General features: G+C 43.0%; 1 protein-coding gene across 1 annotated transcript in view; it reads right to left on the bottom strand.

The window, feature by feature from the left end:
• The window catches only part of LRRC7 (leucine rich repeat containing 7), a 188,112-nt gene that overhangs the window by 42,579 nt on the left and 120,499 nt on the right, over positions 1-25,034 (bottom strand). The window contains exons 13-19 of the mRNA XM_044440627.1: positions 24,640-24,739; positions 23,140-23,264; positions 17,979-18,029; positions 16,625-16,825; positions 14,395-14,506; positions 14,081-14,261; positions 412-2,071 (exon numbers count right to left, since the gene is read on the bottom strand). Coding sequence (XP_044296562.1) covers positions 412-2,071; positions 14,081-14,261; positions 14,395-14,506; positions 16,625-16,825; positions 17,979-18,029; positions 23,140-23,264; positions 24,640-24,739 — 2,430 coding nt within the window. The remainder of the gene's footprint in view (positions 1-411; positions 2,072-14,080; positions 14,262-14,394; positions 14,507-16,624; positions 16,826-17,978; positions 18,030-23,139; positions 23,265-24,639; positions 24,740-25,034) is intronic.

The following is a 25,034-nucleotide window of genomic DNA, read 5'->3' as shown; positions in this document are numbered from 1 at the left end:
AGATTAAATATTTTCATTGTTTTTGCTTTGGGATTTGTATTTAATATTTTTCCTATGTACTGTTAAAGCTAATGAATAAAACATGTTAAACATAATACTAATTTATAAAATGCTTGATTTTTTAAAAAGCTGAGTAAGTAATCTACTACTGAGGCCAAGAGTACTATCAGTGCATTAGTATTTTCCATTTAAAAAAAATTGTACTATCAGGGAAGATCTTTTCTAGTTCTCAGCCAAGGAACCTGATACTACCTCAACGAGTATAAATCTTTAAAAAATAGATTTCATGTTTTATTTGTTCATAACACAAAACTGGGTATTAGGTTCATATTAGCCACTGCAAACAGAAACTTTTGATATATAAAAATATAAAAACTAAAGGCATTAATTGCAGAGAAATGCCAAACATACCCTGTCTAACCTTCTAGCTTCTATATGTCTAAGTAGCTGTTGTCTCCAGTCAGCGGGCATTTTACCACAGCTCTCATTTCCCTTCACAGGGGTAGGCCTTGTCTTTAAATCTGTGTTATCTGCCGGCTTGTCACCATAGTTACCCAAGTTATAGTCTGATGGTATCTTTTCCAACAAAGCTGCCATTGTAGGCCTAGCTGAAACTGGCCTGGTTTGGGAGGTACCATAACTCTCTGTACTGTAGCTTCTTGCAGACAATGGCCTTCTTTGTGTAAGGTTTTTAACTGGAAAACTTCCAGACTGGGCTTTCACTTCTTGATATGAAGGATGTTCATCTTCATACCTGCCATTTCTTTTGAGGAACTGGGATTCAGACATTGATATGCTGCTTTGGCGTTCCATAACTCCTCTATACTGATGTCTGTTATACCTATCACTCTGAGGCAGTTCATGTGGTTCACTGACTCTTCTATACATTGACATATCTGTAGAACTGGCCAAAGAATCTGCTCTTCTCAGAAAACCAGCCCTTGATCCCTGATTTGAGAACTGGGTATTGACAGTCTCTTCATTAACTGAAGGCTGAGAGAATGAAAACATGTGTTCCATGGGTGGATATCCTCGGTAGGCCCTTGGGCTAACCAAATCCTTGGAGACATTTTTAGTCTGCTGAGGAATGTATTCTGGAGTATGTTGAAAAGGTGGTGGCATCCTCTTTTCTGCTTTCAATTCCACTGAACCTTGAGGATTAAAACTTTGGTCAAACTGGTACACTTTTTTAGTCACAGAAGGCTTCTGCTGCTGCTGTACTTTGACACTTCCATAGGTCAGCAACTCATCATCAAGCATTGGTACAGACTGGCTACGAGACATACTAGACATTCCATGTTCTGGCCCCATCATTTTATCTGGCCTCTCATGTAGTCCTGCATTGTCAGTAGTAGCTGCATAGTTCTCTAGTGGTATATTATACACTTTATATGCGCCAATATCTATCTCATCAATACTTTGTGACTTCTTAAATCTATTTGTCTTCAAATCTCTCATCATTGGCGAAAGCCTCTCTGTACTCTTGCTGATGGAAATGACATTTTTGGAAGGCTCAGGGCGACAGTGAATATGAGAGAATACATTACTAAGACTTCTATTAGCATTTGAATCATGATACTCCCAGGTGCTAGTTATTTCAGGAGAGTCTTTAACAAGATCTTTCCTTTCAGGCAAAGGGCTGGTGGTAGGGGTGCTCTCCAGTTTAGAAGGAAAAGCGGTTCGGTCTTCAAAGGGGCTAGGGGTTCTTGTCCAGTTCTGCCAAGGGTTTGATGGAGGCACTTCTGATTCAGGTGTATTTCTGAGAGTGGACTGTTCAAGTTCTAGGGGAATACCAACTATCCTATCTTGCCGAATTAGTGGCCTGCGTCCATGAGCAGATGTGCTTCTAGATTTAGAGCTTAAGAGGGGGTTAGTGCTGGGGTTCTCCACCGTGCTTTCTTCTGCTACAAATCCTGTGTTATCGTAGTGTGAGCCATCATTCCAGCTGTCAGCAAAGGTGTCACTCATTGGACGCCTGTCATTATGCTGCTGTAAGTTTCCTGCTGGAGCAGATTCACGCTGGCTGAGTAATGGCTTTGTCTCAAGAGGCTGGGGAAAAGACTGGACAAGTCTGCAAGAAATAAAGGCAAAAACAAACTTGTGTCAGAAGAAACACAATTGAAGCAGAACAAAATCCCTTACCACTGCTACATGCATAGTTTAATGCAGGTGCTAATGAATGAAAGTTTGGATTGCTTGGTATGGAAACTACTGTGTAAAAACTACTGTGTACTTTGGAAAAAAGACAATTAGATATTTTTGCTTCTGGAATAAAAAGGTAACTCTTGATGCCACCTAGCATCTGAAGAGAAAAGCAGAACCAATAAACACTATTTCATAGAAGACAGTCTTGCATGCTGTTTTCTTTTAGTGTCTTCAAAGCTTTGCAGTTGAAGCTTCTACTCTGAACATTTCATTATGTTTCAGATTATGGATAAAAACATGAAAACTTGGCACTGGAATTTGGGCAACTTATTGGACTTTTAAATTATTTTGATAGGTAATTGAAGAGTACTGCCTCGCTACTCTTCTTTGGCCTGCCATGCCTTGCTGGTATTGGACCCTTGCTTGTACTTGAATTTGCCTTTACCTCTGGGCCCTAATGCATCTTGCCAAGACTTCCATCATTCTGATTCTCATGCTGCCATCATAAACATTTGCTCTTTATGTCCCAGAGCTGAAGCCTACTTCCATTCCACAGTCCCTTGAAGCACAATGTCCTTATCCTCAAACTGCAAATAAAACCATTTTAGACAGTACTCCAGGTATCTTGACAGGGACTGTATCAAAAATGGCATGATATTCCTCATAAAAAGGAATGATTTTACCCTCATTGCCTTACAAAATTGTCACAGCAGGTCTTCATGGGCTCCCTAACCTATTTGTCACTCAAAATATTCCGTTAGATCCCTTCTTTACCTTGGCTGGGTTGTTTCCTATGCAAACATCTATATGCAATCCATGATTTTTTAAATTCAATCTCAGAGACTAAGGCAAAGAAAGCAAAAAGAACTTTATCTCAATTTACATGTATATAAAATGGCTTTTCCATAAATTTAATGATCTGGAATAAAAGTTTGTAACCTAGTAAAAATGTGAAGAAATGCCAGATACACAATTCTTTCTGTACAGTGACACTGTATAAATATTGAGTGCAGCCTCTAAGAACCTATTATGTTCCTGAATTCTGACAAGATGAGCCCTAGTGGGTTTTTATCAATTTTGGTTTGTTGTGTTATCTGACCCAGTTGTGGTATTTCACTATGGTAAGTTTGGTTTTTAGAAACCATGATAAAAAAACAATGGTTTGTTCTATGGTTTCTCCATACCATCATGGCTTATTTTGTTGCCTAAACCCACAAACATGATTTCCATGTGTTGTGAGGACATATTCTGGCAAAGCTCAGGGACGTGCACAAGCGGCAAACTTCTTTTGGCAGGACTGACAGCTCACAAATCTGAGGATTTGTGCAGGGGAGACTGGAAAAGCTTTGGGTGAAAAATGCCAGAGAGGGTTCAACATTCCACTTTGTGTATACTCAGAGACTTAAGTGTAAAATAAAAAGTCATTTGGCAAAGAAATGCTGGTGAAACTATTACTACTGGGAGGGAGAAGAAACATAGAACATAGAAACATAGAAAACAGAGAGAGTCAGAAGGGGCCTCCCGGGCCATCTAGTCTGACCTCCGGCACCAGCCGGCTCCGCTCATGACATGCCCACCATGTGGATGTCCAGCCTATCCTTGAACACCCACACCGATGGGGCCTCAACCACCTCTCGTGGAAGCCCATTCCACACCCTCGGGGTCCTGACTGTCAGGAAGTGCTTCCTGGCATCCATATGGAACCTTGGCTCCCTGCGCTTTGTTTCGTTGGAGCGCATCCTGCCTTCCTCTGCAGGGGAGAACAGGTCTCTACCCACCTCTGTGTGACAGCCCCTCACATACCTGTATGTCGCCAACATATCCCCTGTGAGTCTCCTCTTCTCCAGGCTGAAGAGACCCAGTTCCCTCAGTCTCGCCTCATACGACATCCCCTGCAAACCAGCCACCAACCTTGTGGTCCTACACTGCACTGACTCCAACCTGGCTATATCCTTTCTGTAATGAGGGGCCCAAAACTGAACACAATACTCCAGTTGCGGGCGCACCAGAGTCGTGTAGAGTGGTAGTAATACCTCTCTTGATCTAGAAGCCACACTTCTGGCTATGCAACCAAGGGTGGCGTTCGCCCTCTTGACCTCCGCATCACACTGCTGACTCATGTTTAGCCTGCAGTCAACCAGTATCCCGAGGTCCCTTTCACAACTGCTGCTCTCCAGCCACTTCTCATCTAACCTGTACTTATAACAGCTTTTCCTATGCCCCAAGTGCAAGACCTTGCACTTATCCACATTGAATGCCATCCTGTTGTTTCCTGCCCACTTCCATAGTCTGTCCAGATCCTTTTGGATCTGGAGTACCTGCTCCTCAGTTGTGGCCTCTGCTCCCGTTTTAGTGTCGTCCATGAATTTGATCAGCAGACTGTTCACCCCTTCTTCCACGTCGTTAATGAAAAGTTTAAACAGGATCGGCCCCAGGACAGAGCCCTGGGGGACCCCGCTTGTCACTGGCCACCATCCCGATGATTCCCTGCTAATGGTTACCTTCTGCTTTCGGTCAGTCAACCATGCCCTAATCCACCGGACAGTGCTTTGGTGTATCCCAAAACTCCTCAGTTTCTCCACCAGGATATCATGGGGCACTTTGTCAAAGGCCTTGCTGAAATCCAGGTATACCACATCCACTGCATCCCCACCATCTAGCCATCTTGAAACCTTGTCATAGAATTCCACAAGGTTTGTCTGGCAGGACCTGTTTTTGCGGAAGCCGTATTGTGTGGCTGTCAGCCTCCCTTCTCTACCTAGCATCACTAGATCTCTCTCTTTTATTTATTTATTTATTAATTAAAACATTTCTATGCCGCCCCTTGCCGAAGCCTCGGGGTGCCTCACAACACAAAATAAAATTATGAGTCTTTCCATTGTTTTTCCTACAATGGACGTAAGGCTAACCGGTCTATAATTCCCCATGTCCTTTCTACTACCCTTTTTGAAAACTGGGGCCACTGATGCCACCCTCCAGTCCTCTGGAACTTCACCCGTTCTCCATGAGGTCTCAAAAATGGAGGCCAGCGGGCGTGAGAGAACCCCTGCCAACTCTCTAAGTACTCTCAGGTGTAACCCATCAGGGTCTGATGCCTTTGTAATGTCCAATGCTCTGAGGAGCCCCTCGACTTCAAGGGGAGTGACTCTAATCTGTGCCCCTAAGTCCCCAGCCTCATCTAATCTACTATGCAGATATCCCCCGTCCTGCTTTGGGGAGAACACAGAGGCAAAATAGTAATTTAGCATCTGTGCCTGTTCCCTCTTATCAGTCACTGGATCTCCTTCCTCCTTATTCAGTGGTCCCACCACTTGTCTCCCTTTCCTCTTCCAATTTACATGCTGAAAGAAGCCCTTTTTGTTGTTCTTGATATTCTTGGCAAGTCCCAGCTCGTAATCAGCCTTAGCCTTGTGAAGAATCCTTCTGCAATGGGCCTCCTCCTCCTGGTATACCCTTTTGTCTATTTCTCCCAGTACCCATTTCCTACGGAGGTTCCTCTTTCATCTAATCCCTCTAACCACCTCCTTTTGCATCCATGGTGGCACTCTCCTCTGCCTCCCCACCTTATTGACTAGAGGTATCGTCAAAGCTTGTGCCTTCAAAACTCCCTTTTGAGTGCTATCCACCCCTCCTCAACTTGCTTACCTTCCAGTAACCTATCCCAGAAGACTTTCCCCAGTCTGGCCTTCAGTTGGCCAAAGTTGGCCCTCTTGAAGTCCCAGCTTCTAGTGCTCGACCTGCCAAGTCAAGGATGTTCCCCCCCCCTCGTCGCCTCTCGGACACTCTGTGTGAAAAACCCTCCCTCCATAGCTTCTAGGAAGCGACGTGACCTGGCTGTCACCGCTGAGTGAGTCTCCCAAGTAATATCCAGGAGACTGAAATCTCCCATAATTACTGTGTCTCTCCCCTGAGATATCCTTAGAATCTGGCCTGTCAGGACATCATCCAGGGTCTCAAGTTGACCTGGAGCGCGATAACATACCCCCACTGTCAGGTCTCTTTCCCTGTCAAAACCCCTAAGTTTCACCCAGACTGCCTCTACCGAATCCCCATCTGTGCTGCAGTCTATCTCACTGCATCCTATCCCTTCCCTGATGTATAAAGCCACGCCCCCACCTCTCTTTCCCTTCCTGTCCCTTCTAAAAAGGTGATACCCTTCTATGTTCACATTCCAGACTTGCCTTTCATCCCACCAAGTTTCTGTGATTCCCACCAGATCATACCCTCCTATTCCCAGGAGAGCTTCAAGCTCTTCCTGCTTATTACCCATGCTCCTAGCATTGGTGTACATGCACCTCAACTCCTTCCCACTGCTTCCCTTCCTTGGAGTTCCCAGCCTCCTCCTTCCTCCCATCCTCCCTGATACCTGGCCCCTCTCTGTAGGAGTCCTGTCAGTCCCTGCAGTATCTCTAAAACCCTGCTCCCAGAGCCCTGATCCTCCCCCCACACTTGTCCAGTGCAGACATGTTACTGGGGGGGCCTGAACTCACCCACCCCGGCTCAGTTTAAAGTCTTCCGGACGAAGCTCACTAGAGCATCTCCAAAGGACCTTTTCCCCATCCTCGTGAGGTGTAATCTGTCCGTTGCCAGAAGTCCATTGGCAAGAAAACGAGTGCCGTGGTCAAGGAACCCGAAGCGTTCCTTCTGGCACCACACCCTAAGCCAGTCGTTCACCTCGGAGGTCCTCCTGTCCCTTCCTGGCCCAAATCCTCGGACAGGTAAAATTGATGAGAAGGCCACTTGGGCCTTCAGCTCCCTGAGTTTCTTCTCCAAGGCCTCAAAGTCCCTGGTGGTCCCAACCACACCCTGCCTGGCCACATCATTTGTGCCCACATGGATCACCAGGAGCGGCTGGTGACCCCGGAGTGAACAAGACGCTCCACTCTGTCCTTCACATGCCAGATGCATGCACCCAGCAGGCAGCAAACCTCCCTTGTCTTCAGGTTGGGGCGGCACACCGCCGCCTCAGTGCCCCTCAGCAGAGAGTCCCCAAGAACAATCACCAGCCGCCGTACCTTCCCAGTGCTGGTGGGCGGCCGTGCCCTGGCCCTCGCATCTCCTGCAGCGGCCCCCTTGCCTCCTGTCGTCCCAGGCTGGGGGTCCTGCTGGTCTCCCAAGGCCTCATCAGCCCCAGCCTCCCCAAGTGGAGAGAACCTGTTTCCCAGCTCCAGATTGGTGCCAGGAGAAGGAGGCCGTGCTGGCCTCCTCCTCCTGTGGGTGACATACCTCCATGTTTCTGCAGCTGCTCCACCTGTGGTCTCTCCCTCAACCCTGTGTCCAGAGGGGGGCTGCTCCAGGGGGGCTGCTCCGGGGGGGCCTGGAGAGCTCTTTCGGCCCTCAGGCACCTCACCTCCTCTTCTAGCAGGGTCACCAACTTGCACCGAGGGCAAGTGTATCCGTGCCTCTCCTGGGGGAGAAGGGCGAACATGTCGCAGCTGTTGCAGCAGACAGCAACACCTGTGACTCCCGCCAAGGCCATTGGCAGACTCCTGGTCTGCCATTGGTATCCCTTCCGAGACCTTACCTTGGTCCCCTGCCTTGTCTGTCCTGCAGTTCCTCTCACTCGCCCAGTTCTCCCAGACAAAAACCCACTCGCACACACACACAAGGATAAAATAAACTTAAATTGGAAGAAAAACAAAGCACAGCACAGCACAAACAAAAACAAACAAAGAAACAAACAATCAAACCTCTGTGTCTCAGGGAAGGGAGGCTCTGGACAGCCCGGGCCGCAGCCAAGGGACACAGACAAGGGACGACGCTTATCAGTCCCTCAGGCCGGGGGCCCTGCCTGTCCGCTTCTTCCTGGCCCCTCTAGCCTCTCTGGCCCCGCCCCCTTCCTCTCCGCTGCTCCTGGCCCTCTGCTCCCCTTCCCAGCTCCTACCTTGCCTTCGCCAGTCCCCTGGCCACTCAGCACTCTCTCCTAGCCTGTGCCTCTGCTGCTCTGCTGCTCTGCCAAGAGGCCAGAGCCAAAAGCCCAAGTGGCCGGAGCCGAAAGCATGATCCACAACCATGGATCCTGATATGCAACTACCAGAGTCCCCTGAAAAGAGCAGCAACTACAAGAGTCACTCCAGCTATCCAGTTTCTATGTTCAGAGCAATGAGGAAGAAGCTGGTAACATAGGCAGGTAGCAATGCACCTTGGGAATGAATTTCATGTGTGGTGCTGAAATGGAAGGATGGGACAAGGAGGACAGAAACTATGATAATATAGAAACCACATAATCATCTGTCATGTAAATCATGGTAAAAAACCTGTATACTATGGTGACCATGCATAGCTACTTGTGTTGTGAGGACCCAGCCCAAGGCCTCGTTTTCTTGCTGTGTTAGAGACCTGTTTCAGTGGTAGCTGCTTGGTAGGCAAAATTTGATTGCTGGGAAAGGCAGGTTGCTTACCTGTAACTGTTGTTCTTCGAGTGGCCATCCGTGCATTCGCACATATATGGGTACTGCAACTGCGCAGTGCCTGTTGCCAGGAAGATTTTACAGCTTGAATGGTTTTGGTGGGAACTCTGCATCCCCCCTCCCCTTAGTATAAATGGGCAGAGTGCCCGCCTGTTCGCCAGTCAGTTGAAGACCACCCATTTGCCCTCAGCTGGGACCAGCAAGGTAGAGAACCGTGGTACTGTGAGAAAAGAAAATGATATATACCCAGTCACCGACACTTGAAGTGGGGCCGGTGGGTGGGTTGTATGAATGTATGGATGACCACTCAAAGAATGACAGTTACAGGTAAGCAACCTGCCTTTTTTCATCGTGGTCTCCGTGCATCACACATATATGGGTGACTAACAAGCTTACCCCACCAGGAGGCAGGACAGTGTCGTCACTGGAGAACTGCGGACAAGATGATGTGGCCGAAGGAGCAGTCCTGTCTGACGTCTAAATAGTAGTGTGTCACAAGGGTGCACAGAGTCGACCATGTGACAGCTTTGCAGATGTCGTGAACTGGAATGCCCGCACAGAGAGCAGAGGAAGCAGCAACAGCCCTAGTGCAGTGTCCTTTTGGAGTAACTGGCAAGTCCAATTTGGTGAGACGGTAAGAAAGCTCAATCGTTTTGACAATCTATTTCGACAGACTTTGAGTCCCTACTGGTGCTCCTTTATCATTTGTATCCTTTCAAACTGCAAGGATGGCAGGAGGGATCTAAGGTAGATGAATGTAAACATTCTTGGACAGCTCAAGGAGAGTGGGGAACCAGGATTGTTGAGGCCACCACAGGGTGATTAGAATGCCACAAGCATTGTCATGATAAATCTTTGCTAATGTCATTGTTATTAGTGGGATAGTGGGAAACACGTAGAAGAATTTGTTCTCCCAAGAGATCATAAGTGTTTCCCCGATCAAATTCAGGCCGATGCCTGCTCTGGAGCAGTAGGTCCTGCAGACCGAGTTCCTGTGGGTGGCAAAAAGGTCCATGGTCGGTGTTCCCCACAGTGCGAAGAGATGGTGGCAGACTTGACAGTCTAGCTCCCACTCATGGGCCGTGGAGATGCATCTTCTGAGGGAGTGGACTTCTTTGTTCTTCGTGCAGGCAAGATGAACAGTTTGTAGGGTGATCTTGTGAATAATGCACCAGTTCCAGATGTGAAGGGCAAGGTGTGTTAACAGGACTGATCTCATTCTGCCCTGTTTGTTGGCATAAAACACAGTCAGAATGTTGTCCGATACAATTTGGACAGTGTGACCTCTCAGAATAGTTTGAAAAGAATGTAGAGCCTTGAAAACCACCAGCAATTCCAAGTAATTGACATGTCTGGTAGTCTCATGGCCATGCCAAGTGCTTGGGTTCAAAGTGATGTACAGTGGGCACCCCACCCATTCAGGGAAGCATTGGTATACAGCATCACAGTTGGTTCTGGTGGTCGGAATGGTACCCCACAGTCAGATTGGTGTCAACAGATATGGTCAATCACATTCTGGATGGAAATAGCGGTTGAACCACAACTGTAATGGCCGTATTCACAGTCTCGCATTCGGTACCACTGATACCGTGGATGCCATATGACCAAGCACCTGTTGGAGGGAATGTGCTGGGACAGTCTGTTTTGTGGTGAGACAGTTTATGGAATGTATCAATCTCTGTATTCAGTCCGGTGGAAGGAAGGCTCAGGTGTGAAGTGAATCCAGGTGTGCTCTGATGTAAATGATGACCTGGGAAAGAACAAGGCATGACTTCTCGTTATTGATGCATAGTCCCAGTTAATTAAGCAGGGAGAAGGTGGTTTCAATGGAGGCTAGTAAATCCACTCTGGAGGAAGAAACTAGGAGCCAATCATCTAGGTAAGGGTAAACTTGAACACCCCGAAGTCTGAGGTGGGCACAAACGGGCCATGCATTTAGTGAATACCTTCGGTGTGGTAGCAAGGCCGAAGGGAAGGATGTTGTACTTGTAGACCTCGATACTGACGGTGACCCACAGGAGGCGCCTGTGAGCAGGGTGGAAGCTGATACGAAAGTAAGCATCTTTCAAGTCCAAGGACGTGAATCAATCCTCTTTCCTGAGCAACAGATGTATATTCTGGAGTGTTGTCATTCTGAATTTCTTGGTTTTGATGTATTTATTAACTCCATGTAAATCCAGAATGGGGCAGACACCCCCGTCTCTCTTTGGTACCATGAAGTACCTGGAGTAGAAACTGTGCAGTCCTTCTGAGTGACTAACTTTTCAAATTGTGCCTTTATGAAGCAGCTCAGTGACTTCTTCCAGGATTGCTGCAGAAGCTGTTGCATACTGAATCGGACCCGAAGGAGGCACAGTTTCAAACTTGAATTTATATCCGTGCTCTATGATGGAAAGAACCCACCGATTGGATGTGATGGACTCCCTGATGGGGAGTCGACTTTGGAGCTGATCCCTGAAAAGGGAGAGGGAAAGGTGGGTTAGAGGAATGAGTAGAGGTTCACGTGTCCTGTCAATGTTGGCGCTTGTTGTCTGTGCATTGCCGGAGCTGTTGGTAATGAGGTGCTTCACTGCGGTGAGGACAAGGCTGTCTTTGGTTAAATGGCTGACATCCAGAGGGGTATCCTGGTGGTAGGGCTGAAAGGGTCAGTACTGGGCAGGCTTATTCCAAGACCACTTACATTTCAGTTGAGTAGCAGTCCATTCCATTCTGCAAGCAGTAAGACAAGCTTTATGGATGTTTTCCAATTTGTCATCAGTCTTAGAATGGAAAAGACTGATGCTGTCAAAAGGCATGTTCTCGAAACACTGCTTCGTCTCCTGTTGGAGGTTTCTGGCTCTCAACCAGGCGTGGCACCTGAGGACCACTGCACCGACGAGGGCCCTCAAGTCACAATTGACATGATGCCTCGCTGTAGTCAGTTTCAAGAGCTGCATTGCCTCCCCAATGAAGATGCAGACCAGCTCTCTCTGCTGGTCTGGGAGGAATGCAGTGAGGGACTCGATCTTCTGCCACAAAAAGTACTGGTAGTGAGCCATAGTGGCCTCATAGTTGGAGATGCGAAGACTGAGTCCCATGGTAGCGTAGATCCAGCAGGACATCCTGTCAATCTTTCTCCCTTCACTGTCAGTTGGTGCGGAGTGCTCTCTGGACTGATGGCCTAGGGTGGATTCGATCACTATGGAGTTTGGTTGAGGATGTTTCAGTAGAAAGGGAAAGTCCTGCTCTCTAACTTTGTACATTGACTCCAGGCACCGGGAGGTTGGGTGAGGATGGTTTGTGCTACTGGTTCCAAGAGCTCTGGGCTGGAATGAAGGGAGATTAGAACCTAAGGATGTGACAATGGTAGTGTCACCTACGTAACAGACTGACAGCTAGATGGCTTGGTCGATACTGAGATGGGCAGCAGAGCAGAAGGATCCGGATCAGACACCCGAGGGTGTTTCTTGTGTCTGAGCTTGGTCTTATCCTTTTTAGGGTTCTTTGGTTTCATGGCTCATCAGACCCAGTATGCTTCCTCTTCTCCTTATGCTTTTTAAGAGAGGGAAACCGAGTGGAGCGCTTGCCATTGGTACCGACGTCGTCCCCTTGAGATTGACGAGAGGAGGCGCTCTTAGCAGAACTGGGAATAGCAGAATTGGCAGCTGCCGTGACCTGCTTCATTGCAATGAGAGCCTGGTCCCACAGCATTTTCTTCAACCTATTCTCCCAATTCTTTCTAGCCTGCCTTGTAAAGGACTGGCAATGGATGCATTTATCCATTCTATGCCCCTCTCCAAGACAGCGGAGGCAGAGAGAGTATGGATCAGTTAGAGACATTTTTGCTCTGCACTGGGTGCACTTATGAAAAGCTGCCTGCTGTACCATTGAGAAGCAAGAGAAAGAAATATAGTCGATGAGGTAAGGAGACAATAGGAGGAGGGGTTATTTTTTGGGCGGGAGGGAGATAGAATGGGGAGGGGGAAGAAGTAGTAAAGAGGTCGGAGGGAAGTGAACAAGCTAGGGAGTAAAAGTAGATATCATGAGGAGTGAGGAAGAAAGGGAAAACAAGGCAGTCGAAGTGAAAAAACTTTCGAGAAAAAAGGCAATGAGATAAGCAAAAAGAGCCCGAGGCACAGCAAATGGTGGTCACAAGCAGACTGGCAAAGGGGCAGGCACTCTACCCATTTATACTAAGGGGACAGGGGATGCAGAGTTCCCACCAAAACCATTAAAGCTGTAAAATCTTTACATATATATGTAAAGATATGTATGTGGGTATATATGTGTGCATATATGTGTGATGCACGGAGACCACAATGAAGAACTCTAGACAGCTGGAAAAGAGCAAGGGGGAAATGAGTTGACAGGAACCTGGTTGTTAGACTGTCAAGAAAGCCTGATGGCTGGTGTTACATGGGGACTGGGAAAAAGAAAAAAAGTCTAACTATTAACCTATCCCTTTTCTGTGGGATAAGCATATATGGCCGGTGAAGCAGGATTTGGGAACAGGTAGCTGTGCGATGTCAAGAGGCTGCCCTAAGATCCTACTAGAATAAGTTTACAGGCATTAAAAAGCAGATAAATGATCCAAGCAGCCAGCAATACAACAGAAGGAGCTTTGAGAATTGGGAGAACACTGCACAAGAGTTGAAACTTATTGTAAATATTTTTATCTGGTGTAGAAGTTTACGAATTTGGTCTGAGGTAAAAAGTCATTAAGAGGGCTGTGTCAGCAACATAATTTTTCAGTTAAGTATCAGCAGCGTTCTTTTTAAACCTCCAAAGTAAATACTAATGTTCCCTTATGTGCAAAATATTGCTTTAATACATGACTTATTTAATAGTTCATCTTAAGTAATGAACAGTAGTAGTGCCCATCCTAAGCCTCTTATACCAAACTACTAGGAAGTTTAAGGTATACCAGGAAAATTGATGGCAGAGGAAAAGGGACTGTTGATAGAATTCTGAGTTATAATATCATGCATTATCTTAGGTCCTGAAATATAAACATTTGCTATAAATAAGAAAAACCATAGGTGAGACTCCCCAGTAAAACAGCAGTTTCCCATATACAGCGGCATAGTGCTGTAGAGAAAATTCCCCATAGAAAGCAATACCAAATTTTAGTCTACTGTATCCCTGACTGGATAAACTTCTCCTGTAGGTGCTTAACAATCCTGTATAGATTTTTGATGGAAAAAAAAATCTAAACGACTAATAATCATTGTAGAACATTTTATGGCTCTCCTATTCATGTTACATCATTCAGCTACTTGTGATCCACTCTGGATAGATTCAGGCATACCTGAATTCTAGTATCAAAAGTCATTATGAGGGTATAAGAATTAACTTTTCTGGGTCTGGTACAAACATGTAAAACAGAGCTCCCTCCTTTCCCCTCCTCTCCATAAAAGGCCTTGTCAGTTTTGAAAACCTGGAGAATTGGTTGGCTTTGTAGTTCTCTTTATTTAAACTCATTACCTTTCCAGATGCCTGATTTGTAGTTATATGCAATGCAAATGAGACCTGCCAAATAAACACACCTGTTACCCCACAAAGAATTATTCACTGCATCTTTAGCTGTAGTCTGCAAAGACCCCATTTTAACACGAGCATTAGAAGACCCGGAAGAAGCCTGTGAAGGTGAATAGTCTGAGTAGGTGCCTGAAGAAACACTGTTATTCATGCAGTGAACTTTATCGGCTTCAGACTCATCTGTAGACTCTGAAAAACAGAAGACATGTGCCATTAAAATCTCATATAAGAATAGCAATATGTTCAAAGAAAATCTAGTGTAAAGTGCTTTTGCATCTTTCATTATCTTTCACCTCCAAATATCTATAAAATGTATCAGTACCTTTTTTTTCTTTTCCCAAGAGAACAAGTTTAGGTTGGTACAATGGTGCTTCAGTCATTGAGGGACGAAGTTCTCCTATCCTCATATCATTCACAGGGTGTACAAAAGGGTCCTGTGCAATGCAAGAATATTGGAAAATTAAATAACATAAAATAATGGTGCAGGAAGTTATATTAAACAGATGTTAACAACCAACTTTATTGCATGCATGGAACTATAGCACTTCCATGGACTAAAGTGAGTTTAAACAATGACAGAGATGCCTGGAGTTTGATCTCACACACAAAAGCAGTTATTCTCTCTGCTCCAGTGCTGTGTGTCTTCTTCAAAGAACAGAAACAACAACAGGAAAGCAATGAGAAACAAAATGAAAAACTAGGGCAAATGAAAGCAGCTTACTTTCAGCAAACCTATAAGCCTGGCAAGCTGATGCTCTGAATCACTTTTTCTGTCTTGCCAATTGAAACAGCAATGTAGAGTGCTCACTAACTTAAAGATATATGCTTTAACTTGAAACAGGCAGTCTGAAAGGCTTGCTTCTTACAGTGAATCCAAAGAGGGTACCCAGATTGTAGAGAGCAACAAAAGAACAAAAAGTAGTGACGTTTGGCTCAGAGAAAATATACTTTGTCAAAATGCTGTCAAATCAGTTTTCAAGTAAAAACACATCTTTTCAGAATATGTTTATAATTAAAACAAAGTAGTAACATAAAATCTGTCATTTTAAAGCTTTTAAAACCATATAAGAACTCTGCAGTCTAGGCATTAAAGGCCAACTTAGACAGGAAGTTCTTATGCTTCTTCCTAAGTTAGAGAGGATTTCTGTACACAGAGAGTGTAGCATCACAGACAACATCTGGTAGCTGGCAGTAATGCCCTGCATCAAGGCCTTTATATCATGGGTCTTCGAACTATGGCCTGCGGGCCGGATTTGGCCCGCCATGTTCATTTATCCGGGCCACCTCAGAGCTTTTGGACTCATTCAGATAAAACAATCTCCGAGCAAGTCCAAAAGCTCTGAGCCAGCACAGGCGTTATTTGAAACTGAACAGAGAGCCAGTGCATGGGCCAAACTGTAAGAGCTCAACTGCACCCCCCCCCCCATTGCATGCATATACAGAGCGAGAATATGGAGCAGGAAACAGAAGAAAGGCAGGCAGAAGAGAAAGAGATATGAAGATGAAGAAACTAAAAAAGGATTGAAGGTAAAAATATAACTTTTTAATTATGCTAGCTCAGGGGCGGCCAGGCTGCGCGACCTTCTCTGAGCGAGTAAGCTGCCACCCCCTCGCCTCTCCAGCCTCCCGCTCCTGCTCCTTCAGAAGTGGGGTGGTGGCAAGGACTATAATTTCCATCATGCCCAACCAGCATGGCCAATGGAATTTGTAGTCCAACTCATCTGGACAGTACCAGTTTTGGCAAGGTTGCACTAAAAATATGGTAGTCATTAGCTCTGCATCCAAGTACAGCCATTGTGTATTGTAGGAATTGTTCTGAACTGACTTGCTTCAAATACTAAGAGTGGCATTAACAATATATATCCTTAGTGTTTTTGCTTCATTCTTTGTAAATGCCAGTTGTAGTCATCAGCTGTATTATGCGAAATACTATATTTAGCGCCTTGGTTGTGTTGTAGCTATGTCGCTTGAATATGGGCATGCTCTTCCCCACCTCATCTTGGGCTTCTGCTGCAGCCTGAGGGAGTGGAGCAAACATTTTAAATTTTTAATTAATTTTTAAAATAATTTTAATTTTAATTAATTTTGAATGTGCAGTGTGCATAGGAATTCATTCATATTTTTTTCAAACTATAGTCCGCCCCTCTAACAGTCTGAGGGACAGTGAACTGGTCCCCTGTTTAAAAAGTCTGAGGACCCCTGGTTTAGATGCTGGTTGATCTGATCTCAATGTTTCCTGTTTGGACCATGTTCTTGTCTTGGCTGCTGAGAGCAGGCCTTGAATGAGGAAGGCCTGACTTTGGGGCGGGTTCCATAGTCATGTCACATTGGCAATGATCATTTAGTGCTACACTATATGAGAACTTCTTGATATTTGACCCCACAATGAAAAGGAAATCAAAGTGGCAGCATATAAAAGTGAAGTAAAATGTTATCTAGACAGCAGGGTGGGTGGGGGTAGAAGAAGGATGCAGAAAGCTGACAGGAAAGCTTACTCATATAACAAGGAATCAATATTGAACAGTTTCTTTAAATATTTTGCCACTTGTTACCTCCACTGATATATCCTTTGTTGCCATTGGCCACTTGTGATCATATTTGTCCTTCACAGCTTGTTCTGTACTGGCAGTTGGTGTGGAGTTCTCAGACCTTGATCCATGGCTAGATTTGCCAACCAGATTTTGAACAGATTTCACCATATTCTTTAAATCTTCTGGATATGGAGTTGGATAACGCTTTAAGTTTATTTCAACCTGAGCAGTCATTTAAAAATAAATTAAAGGCACAAATAGGAAATAAAAACAATCATTATACCTTTCTTTTTTATTATTAAGGCCATATAAAACGCAAAACACAAAGACAGTGAGTTTTGGCATTTGAGACAATGCTGACATAAAACATTTGCTATACTGTATCTAAGAAATATTAAAGCCTATGTCATTACAACATGGCAAATAAAAAAATAAACTCCACTTGTATCAATGAATGAACTTTATGTTTTCCCTAGAATATTATACCTTGATGTTAAAATTGCTAAAGTCCCTCAAATAGTTCAGGTAGGATCTGAAAATCAACTAATATATGGAAAGTCACTCTGGACTGATAAAAGACTGTGACAGCTTATTTGAGAATATTAGTAGGAATCCAAAATGGTTTGATGTTTTTAATTCCTACTAAAACCAAGAAGACCTAAATGTACTTAAAATTCAATGGATTGCACTCAGAACAATTTTCCTCCTCTAATTTGTAAGCATATTTGTATATTTCTACCACAAAAGGAAAAAAAAGATAACATGTACAGGCAAGGTTCCAATGCAGACACAAGTTAATTGGCATCCATTCAAAAGCTTGACTGATGTGAAGAATACAAATTATGGTAGCAACTTACACTCAGCGTTGAAGTATAATAAAGTATGCATACAGACAAGCACATCCAAAGATGGATCTCAATAGCAAAGGTGAAATTTACATTACAAATCAATGTACATCTCCAACAAGAAAACTAAAGTGATGTGTGGAATATGCCACTACTATAGCTCTAATTGACTTATACTTGAAGGACTGCTGATAGCCTCATTAAAGAACTTACTATACTAGATGACCTGGCCCATATTTTAACTAGAACTGACACATGATTGTAAAGACGATTGGGATGTAAGCCAAATAATACATGCATTGTAAAGGCTACTAAAAATGCAGTGTCACTAAATTAACTACATAAGGTGATTTAAGTAAGGTCAATTTATCTTAGGTCAATATTAGTTTTCACTATTAAATGTATTCTCAGATGTGCTAGATAGAATTAGGGTGAAGATATTCCCATATTGATATTAAAAATGATAATTACCAATGAAGTCTAGACTCCCTTTCTATTCATGGTCTTTTATGTTTCACATTTAAAGTTACCTCAGAAGTAGCATGCCGCTGGGGATAAAAACCTTCCAAAGTGCAATATTCCTGGATAGAAGAATTTCTTTTTTAATTTCTACTGTCAAATTCATTTCAGCAAACAATGATATACTTGACCAAAAGCAAATTTCACAAGCCCATCAGTATAAAATTATTATGAAAACTGTGTTAAAAGATATATTATAAAACATATTTAAACACAGAACAAACCAATCTCTATTAAATTTAATGAATATGCAGAGTGATATAGGGGACATATTTCCTTGAAAACCAATCCCTTGATAGAGAGGGTTCTTTCAGTGCTCAGAACAATGTCTTCATATCAGTCAAAGAGAACCCTACAATTGATTCTGTAATTGGTGCTATAATAAGAGGAGTTAAAGCTACTACTTTTGGAATGGGACACATCAGTGAAACTCCTTGCTATGAGCTTTCCTTACTTGTTCCATTTTGAAAGCTGTAGCTTCAGCTACTTTCTACCCTGCTCTAGCTTCCTGTTGCACTAGCAACTGCTAGTGTAGAGGCAGCACTCTGTACTGTCTTCAGTGAAATCTCAGTGAAAACTTAGAGATATTTCACACATGCACATTTATTACCCTTTGTCTCATCATCTGATGAGGTGTAACAAACAAATAAATATGCTCCTTATGGAGATACATCAATTCAGCATGTACTCTCTGATCTGTGATGGGTGTTTAACACATAAAAATAATCTGATGGTGCACTAATTGAGGCATGAAGATGCATGAGTAAACTCACTCTAGTAAATTGTTGAGAAACAAATAGGTTCCATGCTACCCACAGCTAGCACATTGAAAGCCAACCATATGGACAGCTCCTTGGAGCAAATCCACCCCTGTTGCTAAAGTTAAAGTAAGGCTGATTTTTAACCAATTTTTCAGGTCCTAGTTTAAGGGAAACCCTGGTTAGTCCTAACATCTGTGCTGCTGAGCTAATTGAATATGAAGGATGGACTCTGCTCCAGGGAGCAGCTGTATTTTTCAGGCTGGATTCTGATTTGGTAACTGTGGGTAGCCAGAATTATATGTGCATGAATGTAATGTAGAGATGGTACTGCATTTCAGCTCAGTTCTAAATTAATAGGACAGTACCTAGAGCAGTAGAGCAACACGACTGCTAACATAAATTATGTTGCACTAGTGTAAGTGACCTCTAGTGCAATGCTAGTACTGCCTGCTGGTGCAATGGATCTTACAGGGAAAACTGTCATGTCAGCAAGTGCTGCTAACAAGAGTTGCTTCACGCTACCATAATTTGTATTAGGTGCAGTGTTGTATACAGTTAGCCTAAATGGATAGAGTCCTTTTCTAGTTTGTGAACCAGCACCAGAATGAAGGAAAAATGTGGCTTCCAATCCCCATTAACAAGCTATCTTATGCTTGCGGAATAGCTCAGAAAAAGGGGGAAACGATGCTACCTAAACTAGTGCGCTCTCTCTCTCTCTCTCTCTCTCATTGTGTGTGTGTGTGTGTGTGTGAGAGAGAGAGAGAGAAAGAGAGAGAAGAAAGTTGCAATGAACAAAGCTATACACATAACCTAAATAATTACACTTTTCTGATAGCTTGGTCAATGTTCATATAGATGTGATTTATTTGTACGGTATCACTGTTCTGTTTGAACCTTTCAGGTATAAACATAACCTTACTGGAAATGACTGCTTTGTGATATGTGAAGTAATTACATTTGCAGTATAGCACATTGCTTCTTTCATGTGAAAATATAGCACCTGAAGTCAGAGATGATAAAACTTAAAATGGAACTCGAGTCTTTAATTGCTTTAAAGTGAAAGACTCTCTTCCACACACACATATTCCTCATTGTAGATTCTGGTACTAGACACTGTCTAGATGGTAAAAGGATTTTCTGGCTTCTCAGCTATGAGCTTGGAGATTTCCTCTGACCATGTAATGAGTTTTGGAGCTCTGATCTCCACCTACCCCTCCCTCCCAGATGGTGTGAAAAGAACCCTACCCTGAGGTAGCAAGACAAAAACTTTGGGGAATGTTCTGGGGTAGGTGAGGAGAGGAGTAGACCAGAGATCCAGGATACAATTTATCCTGGCAGTACTCAACTTCCCTCCCTCATCATCTGAAGCACTTCATGTAGACATCCAAAACCAGCTCTCTGTCTTTCAAGATGAGAGGGTACAGAGGAACTCCAGAAAATACTCTGTGTTCTCCTAGAATTGCACCATACTCGATTAATATATATCATAGTGGAGAGGGTATTATGTCCCCAAGGGGAAAGAAGGAGTTAAAATTAGACTTGGCTCTGCAGAGCCCAGGTGGCAGCTTCAAGACCATTTTGGTGCCAAGGTTGGGCAAAAACATCCCACAGGAGCAACTCATCCAAGGTCAGGGCAATTCACATTCCCAGGGAAAGGGCTCTGGTAAGGTAGGGGTCATCAAGCCAATGGGTCCCACCTGGAATGTTCAGGAGATGTCACCCAATGGAAACAAGGGGTCTTATTGCTTGTGGGGAGGGAATAAAAGGAGAGCTCTCAGGTTGACAGTTGTTCCCTCATAGGAGAGAAACTAGTTGCCACTGAAGTCTCTGTTTGTGCCTCGATACATTACTCATGAGGAAGCTTTGTTAAGTATTCTATATGGTATTAATTGTAGTCAGTTAGCTTTGTTGTTTTAGGTCTGAGATGGTCTGAGGGGTGGGAATGGTGCTTAGATTCTGAACCTTGTATTCTGAACCTTGTATTTCCATTCCTTCCCCTCTCCCTCTTGTGTGCATGCATCTGCATTGCTGAGTGTTCACCTATTCAAACCCTTCACTTCTATTGTATGTATCTGTTCAATAAAGTTCTGTTTTCCTCAAGTATTCAGGTGGGTGTGTGCTGAATGCAGTGTGTCTGGCTCCTAGTGTTTGGGGCCAAGAAGCTTTGGGGTGCGAATTCACCTGAGAGGCTGCGGGGAGGTGGGGACTCTGTAGCAGTGGTTTGTTGCATATCTGACTCGATCTCGACAAATCATTGCATAGAATTAAACACATCTGCCCAATTCCGCAAGGCAATGTTCACATAAAACCCCTGCTGAAACATTTGATCTTGTCACCAGAACGCTGTGCACAGACCCCTATTCTGGACTGAGCAATGTACTATTGTATGTATGTGTGTGTGTACTTATCTTCCCCTTTCTAGTTTGTTAAATTGGCACTTAAAGTAGCTTACAGTCAAGCAGTACCAAGCGCCCAGTGTGTGTCTGTGTCCCACAGACCACATGACCCTGGCTGGTCCCATCAGAAAGAATGGAGTGTATGCGTTTTAAAAGGAAGCATTTGTGCCACAAAGCACTAAAAAAAGAACCTACATTTGACCTTTTTACTGCACCAAAGCTGTTTTTCCCCTTGGCATCTCCTGGAGTACATCCCAATGAGATGCCTACCCCTGATGGAATAAAATCATGATTTCAAAGAAGTTACGACAGTAGCCAACTTGTTAGGAACGGTTCGGGCAATCACATTTTGAGTACTAAGATGGGGAAACAGTTTTGTATTGTATAATATATTGTGTGAAATATGAACACCACCTGTTGGTACCTGGTTGGTGGCTGGTTGGGCCTGAAACTCTGGCCATGGGCCAGTTAGGTGAGTGGTTTATAGTTGTGGCAACATGATGACAATGAATTGGCTTAATTTTAATTCCTCTGTATTGCTGCTATTGTTTTATACATTTTGTAATTGTTGTGTTTATTGCCTCATGTAGCTAATTTGATTTTGTTCTGAGTTCTCATATCTTGCCTTATATTGTATTTTATTGTATCTTGTAAACTGTCCTGAAAGCTTTTTATGGCTAAGCTGCAGTATAGAAATTTAACTTTACTACTACTACACTCTTTCATCTCCACTTATTTTGTTACAATCACAGGAATGAACAGCAGTATTAGCAAGATGTTCATGCTTTCTAAAGCAAATCCAGACATAGTTTTAAACACCCCATTTTGCAAGCTCCACTGGCTTACTACATTCCAGAAACAAGAATTTCAGCTAGTTTCCAGTTGGTTTAGGAGTCACTAGCTTCCTCTTGAGCTATCTGTGTATCTTGCTGGTATGTGGGCAGCACTAGATACTGTTTCCGATTGGATGTTCTTGTGGTCCTCAGACAAAAGCAGTACATTTCTACCTTCAGTGGATAAATGCTGGATACAGGCCCACCCAAGGAACTTCCCTTTTATCTGGCATCTAATTCAAATTTCTGTACTCAAGACTGAATACAATAGTTTGATGACCAGTATATAAGGCATCCCTTTGCATTTAAAGTTGTGATTGATTAAATTTCCAAAAGAAGAAATTTAAATCAGTTAGCTGGATTTTTACAGCATTCTTCCTTATGTTCCTACCATTATATATGATGCTTGGCTTTGGTAAGGGAATATAACCCATAATCTTCCTTGCCTCTACGTTATATACAAAATGGAATCACCTGCTTCAAAAAGCTATTTATTTCATCCAATCTGGCAGCTCTCAGTCAATTAAAAATGGTATTTGTGAACCTAAGACATCAACTCTCTTTGCTTACACTTTGTTACTCTGTTAATAAAACTGTCATAAAATCAGCACAGCAAGATACATGCACTTCTGCCAAACATGATTTGTGGAAAGGCAATGTGCATTTTTCATCTCCATAGACATATATGTTTCTCTTTAAGTGTCACAGGTATCAATGGTTGATTATAATAAATATCAAAGAAAGGAGAGATGTTACAAAAAGAGACATATCAAATTGATGATAGACTACTATTAAAGAAAGCTCAGACTTTTACAATGGACTTAAACAATGCTGCTTTGCACACAAGGAAGACTTTCATGTTGCTGGCTATGGGAGAAGTAACTTTAAGCTCATAGGAAGTTCCATCCACAATAGCCAACAATGGGAGACCCAACCAAAGTCAATATTTCAAAGAGACTGGCAGGGAAATTCTGTGCATGTTTAGTTGGAAGTGCGTCTATCTGGGGTCAATGGGCTTTATTTCCTTGTGACTGTGTTGAGCATTGTGGCCTTACTTAGTTATAGATTTGGTCAATAATTGTTCCACGCATTTAAGAACCATCTGCATATTTTCAATGGAATTTGTTCACTGATATTACCCCCAAATTAACAACTAAAGCAAGGAAAATGATCTCCAGTTACCTTAACTTTTCCTGTATTCCCCTCCTCTTCCTTTTTTTCTTCGAATTCAAAGGCAACTGTCATACGTTGTTGTCGCTGTTCCTCCCACAGAGTAGGATTAAAACTATCACTGTCAGACTGGATATCTACAGATAATTAAAAATAAATGCCAAAATCAAGTAAATGTTGTGATAAAATCTTACTCATGGTATCCCCTTAAATTACCATCAACTCTAAACTAGAAAAACTATTTTAAGTCTAAATGTATGTGTTTAAAATTCATTCATTCTTTCAAAACCTTTATACAATGCTGACTTCAGGTTTAGGCATCAATCCTTTTTCCACCTTAACTTACCATTAGCAGCTATATTCCCAATTTCTTGATAACGTTCACTTAATTGGAAACCCTGTTTTTCCTTCCAATTCTTTGCTATTATTAATCTCACAACTGTTAATAAATTTGTTATCAATTCTTTAATATTTCATTTCCATTTATTTTCATAAAATATCAACATTCCAGGATCTCCTTCAGAATCTAAACTCAATATTTCGCTAATTTTCTTAAAAACCATTTCCCAAAATTTCCTAATATTTTCACACTCCTACCACATATGGAAAATGGTACCCACCTGTTGATCACATCTCCAACATGTATTAGAATACTTACTATTCATGTAATATAGTTTTGCTGGTGTCAGGTACCATTTTCATACTAATTTGTAAAAAAATTCCTTTTATATCCCACATTAGTCAAGAGTATGTCACACAGCAGGCCCAGCATAGCTGGCACTCAGCCAGCAAAGGGCTGATAGGTAAGATCACTGTGCAGTTTTGCAAGAGCAAAATATGCATCCATTCCAATTTGTCTCATATTTCTTTGATATGTAGCCTTTTGTTGGAGCAGCTTAGAGACAATATGTAACTTCCATTATGTTGGCAGCTGCCGCATATCAATACTATAGACTCTGCAGTATTTTAAATACTTCTGCAGTATTTAAAATACCTCTCTTGATAATTTACAGTGCCAAACTTCTCCCTGTGACTGAAGCAGAGGAGGAGAGACAAGAGGGGCATGTGTGAGCGTCAAACTTACCTACGTATGCTCATTCACATATTGGCATCTGAATGTAGTCAATGACTTGTCACTTACTAAATGCGTGGTTGATGGGATAACTGAATCAAATACTGCTAGTTCTGTGCAAATTCTGCCTACTTACTACTCTTTCTCTGATATGTATCATTCCGAATGCAGAAAACTAAGCTTAGTTTAAGGGAAAGGCTTAGGAAATTTGTAGATCTAAATAAGGCAGCAACCCTATGCATGTTCAGAGAAAAAGAAATTCTACAGCTTCCAGTCACAGGCATTTTTCAACAGAAACCAACATTGTATTGCCCTCTAAATGGGTTGTATTGTAGAAACAACCACTCTCAATAGAATCATTGTTTGGAACACATAAGCAGGCATAAAATCAATATTACATAGGTCTCTTTATTTTAGAAGGCTGGCTGACTGTACTTTACCTTCATCACCACGAGGTTGCTGAGGAAACATGTAGTTAGTCAGTACTCTCTGCTTTGTTTCTGGATGTGCCTCAGTTTGAAGAGGAATAAGGGCCTTAGACTGTGAACAAAAATGTAAACAGAATTGCAATAACTCCTGTGCAAAAAAGCCCAATGTGATAGTTATGAGATGTTACATTGTAGTGATTAACACTAGCATCTCCAGCCAACAGATCGAGCTAAACTATTTTTCTATTACATAATGATTCTATGTTTTGCTATGTTGTTGTGCTTTAAATAAGAACTTATATTCTCCTAACAACTATGGATGTGATTCTGAAGTACCCATGCAATCGCTTCATTTTGGTCATCTTGTTTACACTGACATAAGCACTTTCCTTCCTCTTACATCTGCC

The sequence above is a fragment of the Varanus komodoensis genome, unplaced genomic scaffold (genome assembly GCF_004798865.1).
Source record: "Varanus komodoensis strain SLA01 unplaced genomic scaffold, ASM479886v1 scaffold1, whole genome shotgun sequence".
NCBI classification, from domain to species: Eukaryota; Metazoa; Chordata; class Lepidosauria; order Squamata; family Varanidae; genus Varanus; species Varanus komodoensis.
The sequence above is the reverse complement of the archived record's forward strand: the minus strand, read 5'-3'. Positions and strand labels throughout refer to the sequence as shown.